This window comes from Montipora foliosa, chromosome 12, assembly GCF_036669935.1.
Source record: "Montipora foliosa isolate CH-2021 chromosome 12, ASM3666993v2, whole genome shotgun sequence".
Taxonomy (NCBI): domain Eukaryota; kingdom Metazoa; phylum Cnidaria; class Anthozoa; order Scleractinia; family Acroporidae; genus Montipora; species Montipora foliosa.
The window spans coordinates 28,295,275-28,311,802 of NC_090880.1; the positions used below are offsets into that span (position 1 = coordinate 28,295,275).

General features: G+C 40.4%; 2 protein-coding genes across 15 annotated transcripts in view; both read right to left on the reverse strand.

Annotated features, from left to right (window-relative positions):
- Nucleotides 1-4,168: 4,168 nt before the first annotated feature.
- LOC137979582 (doublesex and mab-3 related transcription factor 3, truncated-like) lies at nucleotides 4,169-8,008 on the reverse strand. The gene is made up of 2 exons (XM_068826875.1): nucleotides 7,471-8,008; nucleotides 4,169-5,227 (listed from the first exon to the last, which is right to left on the reverse strand). Exons 1-2 carry the CDS (start codon nucleotides 7,889-7,891, stop codon nucleotides 4,506-4,508), a joined length of 1,143 nt encoding a protein of 380 aa, XP_068682976.1. The 5' UTR covers nucleotides 7,892-8,008; the 3' UTR covers nucleotides 4,169-4,505.
- Nucleotides 8,009-12,298: 4,290 nt separating this feature from the next.
- LOC137979594 (doublesex and mab-3 related transcription factor 3, truncated-like) overlaps nucleotides 12,299-16,528 on the reverse strand; it is a 96,621-nt gene continuing 92,391 nt past the window's right edge. For all 14 annotated transcript variants that reach the window (XM_068826885.1, XM_068826891.1, XM_068826886.1 and 11 more), the window contains one exon: nucleotides 12,299-14,419. In XM_068826885.1, coding sequence (XP_068682986.1) covers nucleotides 13,599-14,419 — 821 coding nt within the window. In that variant the 3' untranslated portion in view covers nucleotides 12,299-13,598. The remainder of the gene's footprint in view (nucleotides 14,420-16,528) is intronic.

Below are 16,528 nucleotides of genomic sequence, written 5' to 3' on the forward strand. Positions count from 1 at the left end.
ATGAGGGAAGAGCCTCGAATGTCACTGATGAAAAGATCGATATCAAAATTCTTAAAACTACGATAAATAGTTTGTTTCTTTGTAAACAAAGGTTTCTCCATAAAGAAAAGGAGGAGGGAGTGTGGCCCAGTGGTTAGAGCGCTTGCCTTGAGATCCGGAGATCCCGGGTTCAAGACCCGCTCTGACCACTCGTTGAATTTGATCCTGGTAGTCCCTGGTTCAACTTCCCAGCTGTACTTGTAAATAGCTAACTGGTTTGCCTCCGGCCAGTTGGGCCGGATTCTTAACAGTTGTTGTTGTTCTGTTCCGTCGTTTCGTTGTGTTTCATTGGCCCTAAAAATCCCCTATGGGGAGCGGTCAATTAAGTATGTACTGTATTGTATTGTATTGTATTGTATTGTATTGTATTGTATTGTATTGTATTGTATTGGACAAAACACCATTAACAACAAAATGATCAGAGAAAGCGGCGTCATGAATAGAAACAGATGTAACTAATTTATCATCATCTCTTGTTAAGAGAAGGTCCAATGTGTGACCAGCACGGTGAGTAGGAGAACATACATGACTAGGAGCTTACAACGTCATTGCATCTATGAAACGGTGTTTTACAGACCAAGTTATTTATTCAAGGAAAGGTTACGTTTATACAAACGTTGGCCGTGTAGCACTTATATTTTAAACAGAGTTAACTGAATAGAGTGTAATGTGAAGTGCTAGATCTCAATCCCATATGAACCATGTGAGCGTCAGCCCCACCGATGGAAATGGGCCCACACAAGGACAGAGAAAAACTCTGACCAGGGTGGGAATTGAACCCACGACCCTCGGGTCAGATCTCCGCCGCTCCACCGACTGAGCCACAAGGTCAGACGGGAGCAGGCCGCGGGAACTGAAGATGTCAAAGTCACGGCAATGAACATGTACAAGTACAAGGAAAGGTTACGTTTATACAAACGTTGGCCGTGTAGCACTTATATTTTAAACAGAGTTAACTGAATAGAGTGTAATGTGAAGTGCTAGATCTCAATCCCATATGAACCATGTGAGCGTCAGCCCCACCGATGGAAATGGGCCCACACAAGGACAGAGAAAAACTCTGACCAGGGTGGGAATTGAACCCACGACCCTCGGGTCAGATCTCCGCCGCTCCACCGACTGAGCCACAAGGTCAGACGGGAGCAGGCCGCGGGAACTGAAGATGTCAAAGTCACGGCAATGAACATGTACAAGTACAAGGAAAGGTTACGTTTATACAAACGTTGGCCGTGTAGCACTTATATTTTAAACAGAGTTAACTGAATAGAGTGTAATGTGAAGTGCTAGATCTCAATCCCATATAATCTGTTTAAAATATAAGTGCTACTTGTACATGTTCATTGCCGTGACTTTGACATCTTCAGTTCCCGCGGCCTGCTCCCGTCTGACCTTGTGGCTCAGTCGGTGGAGCGGCGGAGATCTGACCCGAGGGTCGTGGGTTCAATTCCCACCCTGGTCAGAGTTTTTCTCTGTCCTTGTGTGGGCCCATTTCCATCGGTGGGGCTGACGCTCACATGGTTCATATGGGATTGAGATCTAGCACTTCACATTACACTCTATTCAGTTAACTCAAGTTATTTATAGTTTGATTTTCCGGCGAAACCGGAAACAATCACAAGTCTTGCATGAGAAATTAATCCACATGGAAACGAGGATTGGCACTCGTGCAAGCCAAATCGTATTTGAGAACTCGTCTAAAAATAGCTTGATCTGTGTCATTCATGAGAAAAATCCCTTGTCTTGAAACATAAACACGAGGCTAAGGATGTATAAAGTACTGTTACTCAAATTTGGGCGCCATTTATGCAAAGGGTCTATTTTGCCTTGAACGAGGCATCGAGGTCTAATTTGAGTAAAAACAAAAGAATATCTAAATGGCAGCCATTTTCGAAAAAAGTTATATTTTTTTCTTTGATTTTCCGTTTTTCTTTCAAATGCTAAACAAAGTTATTAAGTCGCAAGCCTGTACAGCGAATAGACAGTTTTGACTCATTTATATTTCAAAATCTTTTCGACGGTAAATAGACCAATTTCGATATGGAAAAATTCAGTCCTAAACAAAAGGCATCATCTCGAGGCTCTGGGGAATAAATACAAGGATATTTATGAGCTTATTCCCCATGATGATGACTTTTGTTTAGGACTGAATTTTAATACATCGAAAGTGGGCTATTGTCGTCTTCATATTTTTCTGCAACAGCTGGTTATGTTGTTTCCTTCGGAAGTTCAGCGTGAGCATGTTATGCATGCTGGCTATAGCTAACACATCAGTGTAAATGTTACAAGCATTTTTCATCACGTGCGAAGCTACTCCGCGGTGATTTAGCTTAAGATTTATCTGTTTAATTTATTTTTTATCAATACAATAAAATAAACAGTTTGGTCGGTTTTCTTTTTCCTCGTAAGAACTTATGTCCTTCTATTATCCTTTCATAGCATTTGCTTTAAGGCATTTATTATTCCGTTTATGCATGGGTGCCCTGTTTTAGTCTGTTATCATTTTCTGCATGGTTTTCTCCAGAGTCTTCCATGGTTCATGCTGCGGTCTATTTATCCATTTACCTTTTCGTTCTTTTTTCGCTGCTAGTTTTATTATTTTGCCGTATCTTGCTTTATCCCTTTACTTTACCCATTTGTCTCACAGAGTTCTGGTCGAAATCTCTGCCGTTTTCCCAAGAAGGCTTTTCCATGCCTGAAAAGTTTGATTAGCAGTTCTCGCTTCCAGTGTACCCGGAGCATCTCTGAATCATACCAGTGTTTTCAATAGATGGAAGCCATTCACCGTGGAAGTCCTAGGTACCCTTCCTATTGCACTCAGTGGTTCCACTATTTGGCCGGAGTCGGTTCTCCAACCAACAAGTCATCTCGTTTTTGCTTTAGCAGCCTATACTGAATAGTAGTTTGAGTGTCCGGCTGATTAGTGGAGGCAAAATATGAAATTTGTGATAATCCTGATTAGCATAAACTCTTGTTGTTGTTGTTGTTGTTGTTGTTTTTTTTTTGCCGTCACGTAGCAGAGCCCTGATTGTGAGCGACATGCGCTTGGAGTGCCACTGTTTTGTAGTTGTTTTTACCTTATTTTTTCTAGGATTTACTATAGGCCACTACCTGGGGTGCAGTACGCTGAATTCAACGACAACGTATGGAGGGTCGTAACCAGTATGAGGCAAACCGAGGCACTTGCCTCTGTCATTTTTTTGTTTCTTTTTTAATATAAAAGCATGATTCCAGTGTTGTCTTCAGAGCGGTTTTCGAATGAGTGTCGTAAAACCAAAACCAAAGTAATTACTTTGGCCAATCAAAAAGGACTGAGACAATCCAGTAAACGAATAAACCAATCAAAAGTCCAAATAATTACACGTAGCCGACACAAAGCGCGGGAAAATGTGCGTGCGCGAGCCACAATTGGTTTTGGTTTCACTTCTGATTGGTTGAAAAAGTGGCGCGAGAACTTTGAACCAATCACTGAGTGAAGTAATGCAAAACCAAAGTAATTATCTAATTACTTTCGACACTCAATTGAAAACCGCTCTAAAATGCACTCATCATAAACAACTAAAATACCTACGAAGAGAATTTAACTATGGACATTGCCTCAGTCACAATTTTTTTTCTGGCTACGGCCCAGCTATGATTCAGCAGTTGTTATCGTCAAGAGCTAACTCGTCTGGGAATTAATTAATGAGATCTTGTCGGCCATGGGTGTAACTGCTAAGGGCTTTAGTACTCATAGTCTTAGGGCTGGTGGACCGACCCCTTAAAGCTAAGAACCTAGCTACAATAGATCTCATTGTTCGAGCAGATTACTTATGCTTCACGGTAGATGGAAATTCTATAAGGCGAAAAATATGTATATAAAGAATCTGTTAAAAGTAGATTGCAGTTGACAAAATCTTCAACCCAATTTTAGGCTTTACAGCCTATTTTGTTAGTTTCTTTTGTCTTTAATTTTCCTTACGTTTGTATGCTTTATAAAGTAGAGAAATAAGAGAGCTTTTTTCTGTCGGTTCTGTGATCATTTAGTATACGGTTTTTTTCTTCAGAGGTGCCTGCCTTTTTTCGCAAGTCGTTAGCTGTTGCTAAGACAACAAGGTATAAGTTAACCATGACTGCAAGAAATTTGGTTCTCCAAATTTTCTTTATTCATTCAGGGTGGAATCGTACAGGTTTGAAGATCCCCTGCGTCTTACAAACTGAAAGTCAACATAAAAAAGTCAAAGTTGTGTAACAATCCCGGTTTCTCTGATCTCAATTGAAACGTCCTTGTCTTCCCCATTACCTACACCTCTGTGAGAAAAAGAAACCTGTTTTTAGGCGAATGAAGAGATTTTTTTTCCAGTGTTCACGAGTTTCAAGCGTTCTTCACGAGTAACCATTTTTCTGAACTGAGTTGGGTTAGTAGATTTAGTTAAAGTGAACGTGGCAAAGGAGAACAACTTTTTGGTCTAAATGAAACGTTTTAGTAGTTACATCTCTTTAAAACACTTTCCACATGAGCTGCAAAAGTTACTCGATGGTGAGCATTTTGCGGAACATTCTGAACAAACTTTGCCCACAATGTTTGTTTGATCCGAAACCGGCAAGTTGTTCCCATGCTCCTGATCGCCAACAGTGCACTTCTGCCCCAGTCTACACTTTTGTGGGTACTCCATCATTGCGAAGGAATAACTTGGCGCTGAGCCGTAGATAGGGTAGTGCCCAGGTCTCAATGGGCCTTGGTATGGTGCTCGAGACTGGTGGGCAAAATAACTTGGAGAAATACTTGGGTTATAATGCATCAGGGTGGTTTCAGATGTTTTCAAAGCTGCCAGAGCTTTCTCGTGGCTTGGTAAAACACATTCTATTGCTCTTAACACGTCTCCGTGGCATCCCTTTAAAATGAGTTCCAGAACACCACGTCTTTGAATCGGAAAGAGCCTGGTAAGCAATTCCAGGGGATGCAACTTTCCACGGTAGGTGGAAGTCTGGTTTTCTGGACTTTCGAATTTCTTAGTTGGGAGGCCTTCGTTAGAAGGGCGGCAACCATCCCGTTTGTTCTCTTGAATGTCTTGTTGATCAAATCCTCGTGTGTCACGGTCGTTTAGCTCTCCGCCATTTGTTCCATCACTGTCGTAGAAAACACTGTCATCTCCTATCTCTGGTGGTGAAGGGAAGGATGTTTCAACTTCTGAAAATCTTCGCTTCAAACCTGTAAGAGGAAAAAGAGCTTTTTCGGTCAATTTGAAACGACTGACAGTACTTTCATCGCCTAAAGAATGATAGAGTCATTCATTCTTCAAGTTGCACTGCACGTCAGTAATTAATATCTCTCGTCATTTTTTAGGCTAATGCGCCACCATTTTTTGAGAGAGCTGAACCCTGAAAATAATAGAAAACTGAAAGAATAAAGTTTCGATTGTTTGACGAAACTGAGATTTTGACAAGATATGAGTTGTTCGATTACAACCACCATTTTCTGAGCGTTTAGTATTTAGTTGCTGTAATAGGTACTAATCTGAAAGCTTAGTTTGCTTTGATGTATGCAGTGAGCTTTTATTGTCCATCGCATTTTTTCTGCTATCTACGTTCCTTTTCCTTGTCAGAGCCTCTTGTTTGCCGTACACACTGAAGAACGTTTTAGACGTCTAGACACATTGAACGTTTGACTGTTAAGTACGCCGTTAGCAAGGAATTTCAATATAGGGAGCTTCAGCACGCGCGGTTTTGAGACGCGGACGGAAACCGGAAGTGAGCTGTTTTCCCTTTTAACTTGTCTTCACACAACCACATTTATATCGCTAAGTATCTTTTCACTATTAGATACCCTAAGTTTAAAAAGCTGGGAGAGACCGCTGTCCTGGCGTGCGAAATATTCACTTCCGGTTGCCGTCCGTGTCTCAAAAACGCGCGTGCTTAAGCTCGCCGGTTACCCGCCGCCTATATATACCGCCTCTTACCACCGTCCGCTGCATGGGCCAACGAGCAGGCTTTGATGCTTGGGTTCACACTGCGATCACAGCCGCCTCAGTCTACTACCGCTAGGCGCTTACAGAAAAGATTATTGAAAGCCCTGCGTAACTGAGCTGATTGTGTCCCGTCTCTTTGCTACTTGATTCAAACGTCTGACAGGACTTACACGTTTTCAAAATGCGACGATCAGACGGACTTATAACTCAGACGTTTGTTTTCCAATGATTGATGCATCTGCCTTATTTCCAAGTTATGTATACTCGGCCTGTGACTCAGTAGCCTAAATAACCTCGGTGTTGAGCATGTTTCTCATGTCTTGATTTATTAGTGACCCATACGACATTGAGAAATCTTAACGGTCAGGAATGGCCGACAATTTTCTACTTGATCTGCTGGAGGTTACAAAAACTCAGTTGAAAAACTATGGTAACCGTAGGAGCTTTTTCAGATGCTAAACTTAAGAAATTGAACGCCGGATTTGTTTCTGGAAATTGACACTCTGACCTCCTTTTGAATCCCGGTCAAAGACTTATATAGACTTATATAGATACAATAGATGGCCGCTTCAATGGGTATAAAGATACAAATTATTGACCTTCTCCCAGCCGAGTGGCTTCATAGCTCAGTTGGTAGGGCGACTCCCATTTATCCACCTGAATTTTTCTCGTCTGTCTTACAAACAATTGCTTAAATCGTCCTCATAAGTAGGCGGACCGCTTCAGGAGTCTCCCTTTCGTCTGATCTATAAACCGCACTTCAGTATTCCTTTATTTTAGCTTCATTCATAGATGTTACTAGCTTGTTTGTATATTCCATATATATTTGTTTATTACTGTCGTTGAGCAATACGTTGAAGTCTGCTATTAAAGTGCTCGATGGATGAATCAAAGTTTTGTTGAACTTGTCCATCTCCACAAATCTACTTGATAATATGTATAGATATGAAAAGTTTGAACAGACAACTGAAGTTACGCACCTTGTCTTTTCATAAACAAGCCATTATATTTTACAAAAATTTGGTTTTATCAACGGAGTTGATAATGTAAATTGGCCACCGTACAGAGATTCTAAAAGCTGACGTTTCGAGCGTTAGCCCTTCGTCAGAGCGGAAACGTCAGCTTTTAGAATCTTTGTACGGTGGCCAATTAACATTATCAACTCCGTTGATAAAACCAAATTTTTGTATACTACTTCCCCACCGACGCAGCATCACAGTTTCTTTAGAAACTACCCCTTCATTATATTTTACGACTTTAACAACAACAACAACAGCTTGAGGCCTAATCTTTTCAAGATTTAGGTCTTCTAGGAAACCCGCATTTTTACAGATTCCTCAAAGATCGCTTGAACATGTTACCGTGTGGGATAGCGCCCGCAAGTTAATCCACACGCACGAGGAATCGATACGACGTATCCATTGTAATTGTTTGAGTGCTATACAAATGAAAAAGTAAGAAATGAATCCATTCTGATAAATTTTACCTTGACTAGAGGCCAGCGAAGGATGTTTGATTTTCTCCCCGGCCATCATCGCGTCGGAGTCGTTCGAGTTCATGGTGTTATTATTAGCATCAACTTGAACCGGCAGGGGCTCAACAACTGAAGGTACAACATCTGTAGAAGGCTCTGGCGGCCCGCGAAACAACATGCAGCCGGTCTCCGTCACTTTGACCGCTTCCTGAAAATTCGACGCGGGTACATCATCGTCTTCTCGCTTGAGCGCTATTTGGGCGGCCATGAGCCGCTGTCGTTCGATGATCAGGCTGCATTTAGAGCAAGTACATTCTTTCCAGCGACAGTAGCGCTTGTGTCCTTTCAAATACGAAACAACACCGTGGTTGCGACACCTCGCGCAGCGCGGAGATCGTATGACATTATCCTCGCCTCCGATGTTGTCAGTCATTTCTGCTTTGAGTTTTGTTTTGATATTTATTATCCTTCAAGTTTCTCTTCTGCGACAGCTCCTACTGAAACTGTTAGTTTTTCAATTTACGCTTTCGCAAATTAATGACCGTCATGCAGTTGATTTATTGGCCACAGCATTTGTAGAGTAAATGAGTTGTATTGTTTCCAAGACAAGATACTCGATCGGTGATTGGTCCAAGATGGATTAGCTCGATTTTTTACATCGTTTACCGAACTCTCTTTATTACTAACTGAACGAGTGAATAAAAGCGAATTCTATTTTTATGGTAATTGAAAGAAAAATTAATATTCCCATCTTCTTCAGTCGTAATATTTCTTGAAAAACGGTTGGTTCTGCGAAGAAATCGATTTGAAAAGGCTTCGATAAGACTAGTTCGAAGGAAAGATTGGTTTGGAGTTTCTTTATTCTATACGTTTTCTTTCAGAGTTTTCAACTTGAATACAAATGAAAATTCTTCTGGGAATTACTTTGACATTCAAACACAACATTTTTATTCAAAAAATGCGACAACTTAAGGCTGTGGTTTTTGTCAAAGACATAATCGTTGTCTAGGTATTGTTACGACTGGACACTCCATTTCATCCTAGCATAAGTTCAATTGCCGCAATCTACTCGAGATTCAATGGAAAATGGACATCTTTAGTTTCATTTGAAAGCTGTCACTTGACCTTTATTTGATTTCCGTTCAAGAAGATCAACAAAATGTGCCCGAACTTCAAGTTGGCTAATTGAACAAGAGTTTTGAATCATGCAAATTAAGAAAAGACGGTATGTTAAAAGGTAAAACAAATGTGGACGTGAACAAACACTGTGTTAAAAATGCAAAAATATGTGAAAGGTTTTTCTCTAAAAGGACCAAGAGAAAGAAGAAAAAAGGTAATTGAAAATCGCACTGGTAAAGGGTGGATTCTTTTTTCTTGTTATTAATTTTCTTTACCTTCTTTTCAAAACAATCAAAGGAACAGTGGGATTACAGCGAGCAATGAATTTTCGAGGCTCTTTTCCAAAGCGAGTCAACCTCAAAAAGTAAGACATCTTGCTAGCGTACTCGCCTTTTAAACGAGGCTGACCTATGTAATGAGTCATTTGTTTCGCGCAAATAATAGAATAAATGCCTGGATTTTTCATTTAACCGATCTCTTTGTAAATAGCTAATTTGTACCTCCAATGAGTAGGAGAGGGTTTTAAACATCATGATGTAATTGACTCTTCGAGTAACTCAAGCACAGTGTCTGTGATGATGAATCTCAAAAGCGGATGCTCGCTTCCGCTATAAACAGAGCTTTAAACGGCATCGCTCGATTGATACAGTATACAGAAAACGCTTTTAAATGCTCGTCGAACAAAGATATGTCCCCCCCCCCCCCCCAAAAGAAAAAAAAACCAAAAAAACACTGAACTTGATTGATCGATTTTGAAAGCCAGGAAAAGCAGCTCTTGCTTACCGTGTAGGACACTTAAGGACGTTCGCGCGAAAATTTTTCCAAATTGATTTTTTTCTGAAACTTTTACCACGGTAAGATGATGAGTTAGTTATGTCAGAAATGTAAAAAAAATGGGTGGGTCACCGACTTCGTTTTAGAGAGAACATGCCCGGAAAAACACCCAAAATGTGACAAAATCAGGCTTCGTTAGCGAATAAGGCCAGTGTCTGTAAACCCAGATATATTGCAATTAAATCCTTGAAGTGAAATCTTCTCTCTTTAGTCAACTGGTGAGGTTTCTTAAAGATCAAGTTCGCATTTAGCAACCACAGTTTCACTCGCCTTGCAGCCGCAAGATGGCAAGATTTGATATCCCGTGAGCAGAAATCTTGAAATTTTTTTAACTTCCCACACTGATTTTTTGTTCATTTTTGGACAACGTGGAAATAATTGTAAATAAAATCCGTTTCTGGAAAGAAAAATAGGGGTCACCGAACGTCCAAGACCGTTCAATCCAGGCAAAGCTATAGCAATGGCCTTTTGCGCTATTATTTCTCATTTTATTACTTAGCGCGCGCGCTCGTGTATGACGTGGCATGTGCATTTGCGTGCGCAGTAAGGATGCGCAGAAACAATTGGCGAACGTCCTTAAATATAAATTTCCTTTCCTTTTCTCAATCATCGAAAACGGTTGGAAAAAATGTGGCGTCCTGAAGGCCTTAGAAAATGTTGTCCCTTCAGATGACCCGTTCGAGCAAGTTTAAGGACGGTGCCTACTATTGTTATTGCGCATACGTTCTGCGCATCTCGAGATACTCGGATTTCCTATGGGTAGTGCTTATTAATACAGAGATATTTTTGCGCGGTTCAAAACCATGCGAAGAAAGCAGAACTTAGCAAGTGCTCTTGGTATCTAAAAAGAAACTTGGGGGTAACCACGCATTTTTCAGAGATAATTAAGCTTCAATTTGGAAAAGAACGCCATACATTGCTTTGTATTTTAAAGCTTTTTACAAATATTCTTGATTAATTATCTTCAAAAAATGCGTGGTTACCCCAATTTTCTTTTTGGATTTCAATAACACTTGTTAAGATCTGCATTTTCCGCATATGCAGTAACCCGCAAAAATACCTTTGAATTTGTAGGCACCGTCCTTAACGTGACTTTTTGATTGCCTGCTTTGACTTCGTTTCTTGTCAGTGCCTCAGAGAAGTTTTGTTTGTAGCAAGCTCCGATTGCTTTTTCTCAATGCAAATTTCAAAATAAACGATCTTTCTTACCCAATGTATGATATAGTAATACAAGTGCATTGAAAGCCATTTTTAATTATATAACGGGAGTAATTTTTTTGCAGTTTTTAATTTTGCTGGTGTTTTTGTTTCTGCTGGAACATATTTTTGCGGATCAAGTACAATCCGCAAAAATTAAACCCCGCAAAGAAAGTGCTATACGGTAGTGCATAACTTTTAACTAGGGAATTCAGGAAAAGTAAAACGAATCATTCTACATGTAAAACGTTACCTTTCAAAGTTCGCTTATGGAAGACAAAGATTACGAACATTCACCAAGCGGAGAAGTGCCCATCGCTCAAACAAACGATGCCACTTAACAAACCACTTACTAATCTTAACTGATTTGAGTGTAATGTGAAGTACTAGGTTTCTACCCCATATCAACCATGTGAGCGTTAGCTAAACCAATGGTCAAGGACAGAGAAAAACTCTGATCAGGGTGGGAATTAAACCCACGACCTTCGGGTTAGATCACCACTGCTCCACCGACTGAACCACAAAGTCAGACAGGAGCAGGCCGTGGAAACTGAAGATGTTAAAGTCACGGTAATGAACATGTACAAGTACAAGGAAGGATTACGTTTTTGCAAACTTTGGCGGTGTAGCACTTATATTTGAACAGACTTAACTGATTAGAGTGTAATGTGAAGTGCTAGGTTTCTAACCCATATGAACCATGTGAGCGTTAGCTAAGCTAACCAATCTCACTTGCTCGAGACCGTACTGCCACGATCGACAGAGGGCCAATATTCCCCAAGGCGGCCCTCGCACTCGGTTAGTAAGAGGTTATTGATTGCTATTTTCTGGTGGGAGGCGCGGTGGCCTCATGGTTATTGCGCTCGACTCCGGTTTGAGTAGTTCGGGTTCGGGTCCTGGTCGACGACATTGTGTTGTGCCTTGGGCAAGACGCTTTACACTCTCACGGTGCCTGATGGGCCTTCTCGTCTGGTAGCAGACTTAACCTTGTTCTATTTTCTACCATTGCGAAGAATGTTATCAAGGTAAATGTTCCACAATGATGGTTCATAGAATATTTATGAAATATTAAATATATATTTAAGCAACAGAGGACTTTTTCCGTGTTTACATAGTCTCATCTAACACGAGAATTCTCTCAACTTCCAACTCCCCGCGTGTTTAAATGAGGCTATGTAGACAAGGAAAAAAATCCTCTATTGCTTTATATAAAATATTTCTCAAAAATGATTCGACAAGTGAAGAAAAATGCTGGGTCTTTTCACTTCTGGTTGAAACAGATTTTCTTGATACACGCTCATATTTCCTACCAGCCATTCAAATCGTGCGTCTGACAATACTTAACCAATCAAAATTCGTGTGATGTCACAGCCGTGTTTATATACTCTCATCTAAACAAAGCTATCGAGCAATGAGAGTGCGCGTACTATCCTAATTATTTTATAAATATATATCTGACTTGCGGGTTATAGTCGAAATGAGAGAGTAAATAGCGTACTTAGCAACACGTCAAGCTGCAGCTGCAGTGTGGTCATTCTACCTGTCCTAATAAGATAAGAATGAGAAATTATAAAAGACGACAACTTCGTTAAAAGCGACAAAGGCTGCTGCAGCTGAGTAGGAACTGCGCTTGCGCAAACTTACTAAAATATTCTCAAGAGACTAATAACAAGACACACTCATTTCTCACTCTTACAGATTTATTAATTTGTCCCTTATTCTACAAAGCTAGTTTGTACACTCGGCAGCTGATCAATTCCAGATTACTGTTCTGCATAATTTACTCAGTATAATTACCTTCCAATGGGCTCTTTACAATTTTTCTCTATAAATCGAAAAAGCAGCAAAAAGCCGCACTGTTTTTGTAGCATAAAAAATACTATGAGGTCTGTCTGTCTGTGACAAGCTACTTTGACTTATTGTTAATTCAAACAACCTTGTGCGGCACGATTAAAAACACTTCGCGAGGAAATTAAAATCTCTGATAAGTCTGAACTTCCCTGTGGGCTTTCTATTGTTGGTTTTCACTCACGTGATCAACAGCCATGATTTTCAACGAAAACAAAAGGAAGCGTTTGCATAATAATAGAGTTCAATTCCCGGAGGATTTGATCGGGGCACCAACATGGCCGCCTTTTCTTTGTTTAGGGGCACCAACATGGCGGTCGTGACGTCATGTGAAAACCGAGAATTCACTAGATGGATTGCATTTCCTTGTCGCACAAGGCACACCCATTCTGGGGTAAAAAAAGGTTGTATAAATACACTCAATCTTGTCAGCAAGTGGCAGCAGCTAACTTAATACTTCGTTGTTCTTAATGCATACAAGCCAATCAGCGGATGACTTAGCAAATTTGAAGCTCGAAAATTAATTAAGACTTAAAGATCTTCGACAGCAACGTGGATGAAAAACGCCGACGTAAATGATTAGTCCATCTCGTTCACATCTTACAATGTGGGAAAAGCATTCCAAAAATACATTCTGTACGAGCGGTTCCAAAGAAAAAAAAAATAGAAAATAAAAGATACACATTTGTCATATGCTTACGTTTCCGTGAAAGACTGAAATTTGGTGATTTTACGTCGTTGTTATGTGGAGTACCGCAAATATGCGTGCCGCAAGTGAGATTATTTTTCCTCTTAAAATCGATGATGTTATTGTTTTGTGGCATTGCTGCGGCCGTTGTCGTCCCTATATTATTTTAAAACGTTCAAACACGATCTCGGAAAATTACACAATAAAGATACTTCAGCATTCTTTTGCTCGGTTACAAAAAAACTCTAGGAGTTCTGATTATATGTAAGATAGCTAAAGCCTTTAAGAGGTATAAAATAACGAATTGGAAATGTATATATCCGTATGTACTATTCATATTGCTTATGTACTTGCCATTGTGGTATACGTAATGCTTGGTAATAATATCAAAATAGCTCAGTTTCGTAATTGGCGTACCTTGACTAAAGGAGAGAAAAACAATTCTTATTTTATTTCAGTGTTTTTCATTTGCCTCGCTTTTAGGTGAGCCTTGAGGTGAAAGCGAGGGCGGGCTTCTGTCGCGTTCATTTCGCAGTAACATCCGATCCCCTGGGAGAACTCTGCCAGTGGAGCTCATGGTCATGAGGGCGGCGGTCGCAGACCGCATACTGTGACTGTACCTCATGTCCTCGAGGTGGGGTAACTTTGCCAAGCCAGGGATTGTTGACATCGGGGTCGGGATGTGCTCTGTTATCGACGTTATCAAAGAAGTGGGAACATCTGACGTCGGTCGCTTCGCAGGTTCCTTTAGCGGGTTACGAACGGACGGTACGGGACCAGGTCCAGGGTAATAAATACATCCGGGACACTGACCACTTGCACATTTGGAAGCGGCGTGATAATCGACGGCGGTCAATGGAATACCGTGAGGAATTGTTGGCGAGAGAGGTGTGAAGGCCGAGTAGCTAGAAGGTGGAGGGGGTCCTGGAAACAGACCACGCTGTACACTTGCCAACATTTGTCCCCTGGCAAGCGCTTCCTCGTGACTCGGTAAAACGGTCTCAATCGTTTGGATTACATCACCTCCGCAGCCCTTGAGTATTAGCTCCAAAACATTCCTTTTTTGCTCGGGAAAGAGCCGTGTTAAAAGGTTCATAAAACGGCCGTGATCCGATGTCGACATAACTGTACCATCTCCGTTAGACAGCGTCATTTTGTCCGTTCTCTGTCGCTTCGTGTCCGGTGACATTCGCACCTTTCGTTCTTCCTCGTCATCCTCTCGTTCACGCTTCCACCTCGTAGGCAGGGCTTCGCTGTTGTTGTCCATCGAGAATTCTGCAAGTACAACAAAAGTCCTTAGTCACCAGAAAAAAGAAAAAAAAAGAGCGGCTTAGAATTTTACAGTATTACAACAGCTCTTGATTATAGTCCATTGAAATGACAGTTGGCTCAATATATCCTTGAATAGATCAATGTTTTAAGGTGAAACCATTGTGTTTTTGTTTCGATGTGTTAAGAAACTAGCCACCTTTCAAACTTAGCAGGTCCTCCGTTCAACGAACAACTTGCTTGACGAACAGGTTTTGAAGAATTTGACAAAACTGCGAGGCGAGAACAGTCCGTCTGTTGGCTCATAAGGATGTTGACTCGATCATTAAATAACGTCTATTGACACAGTCAATTTAGTGACTTCACCATTAAACTTATCGTTTCTAAATCTGTGTAATTTAAGCCAGCTTACGCAAGATAATGCGGATAAACTAGACGAAAATAGGGCTTCCCCAACTCTATATATAGATAAACCGTCTGCTCTTTGAGAATTCACAAACAAATATTACCTTAAATCGAGTGAAATCGCCGGCAACCTTCGTGCCCCTGAACCCGATCTAGTGAGAAGATATTTTAGTTTCGTGACCGGCATGCATTGATCCGCACTGCGAATTAAATGACCTGTTTCCATTTTAATAAGATGCAAATTAAAAATTCTAGTTTTCTTTGCGTTAAAGCCACTGGCGTTTCGATCAATTGACAAAGGCGTCTCAGAACACAGAGCACAGTTTGATATCATTTATTTTCTTCGTAATTGCAGCTAATGTATGCTTTTTTTTCTCGTGTTGTAACTCCATTTTTAAAACAGCTGTAACGTAAGGCCACAGACTACTCGCATTCACTATCAAGGCAATTCGAGAGATAAATGCTTAAATCCACCTCAGTGGAGTAGAAAACTTATGGCAATCATTGTATTGTTTGCCTCTTCAAAAACTAGGCCTTAAATTTGGCGTCTAAAACTGTATTTTCTAGAAGAAACGGTGAACAAGTTTGTCGACCACAGTTTGGCTTTGACAATAATCTACTGTTGTTTAAATTAAACAAGATTTCTAGAACTATTAACTACCAGTATTGCGCCCGGTGTGCAAATGCCCTCATTTTGCCATAGCTATTTGCGTACTCCAGCGGTTCAATTACGCAGCAATAGGCAATAAACAATGAATTTTGAGAAAATCCTGCCCAGACGAACGCTTTTAAGAGGAGGCAGAGTTTGTTTATACCACCGACTGAGGCGCACACAGGCAGGCAATGTTACACTGAAGAATAAAAACAGGAAACTGCCCACCTTTAGAAATTTTCGATAGATTGGGTCTCGACAGTCAGAGTGTAATCATTAATTTTAATAAACATCTTTTTTAAAATATTCAACCGAATGAAAATTACACTTGAACAACCGCACCACGAAATCAAATGGTTGTCGAGTGATTGGTCTTTAAGACAAAGTAGTCCCGAAAGTTACTTGGATTTAACTTGTTTTAGGTATCCTGATTTTTTCCAACGCAAATTGAAACTGATTAATTCGTTTGGAGTGTTCGTAAATGTCTTGCCAGCGAAAACCTAACGTGAATAGCCTGTAAAAGTTAAAATCAGTATAAGATTAGTGTGAGCTTCGGTCTTTCAAAGAAAAATACCTATTTGCTTTACAAACAAGGATTGGTTGTAAGTGGAAATCCACCCTTTGTATTTTAATAAATCCAAAGGTCAACTTTTTGAGAACAATAAAAATTGAGCTGATGAAGCAGTTGGCGAATGAACTTCTGAAGATTCTTATTTTAAATAACACAGCATTTTCCTTTGAACAAAGATTCTTTTTGGCATCTGCGTTATGTAATACGAAATTCAGCTTTTCACTCCAGCTTAAACATGTGAATATTTTCTTAAAGAAAATAGAGGCTTTTACAGTGATGAATTTTCCGCACGGACGAACAATTGAGGACAGCACCAGATACACGGAACAAGAGAAAAAGCCACAAAGATTCCATACAAAAACTGTACGTTCCACTCTTAATCTGGTGAATTTTCAAAAGAGATGTCTGTTAGAGTTTAAGTGAATAAAGGAACTCTAATTTTCAAAAGAGTTGCTTGTTCAGTGGTGCCGGGTCGAAGAACGAATAG

Coding starts and splice junctions, on each gene's coding strand:
- LOC137979582 (XM_068826875.1), bottom strand. CDS start 7,891: ATGACTGACAACATCGGAGGCGAGGATAATGTCATACGATCTCCGCGC. Junction 5,228..7,470: donor TTCGCTGGCCTCTAGTCAAG/GTAAAATTTATC, acceptor TTCCTCTTACAG/GTTTGAAGCGAAGATTTTCA.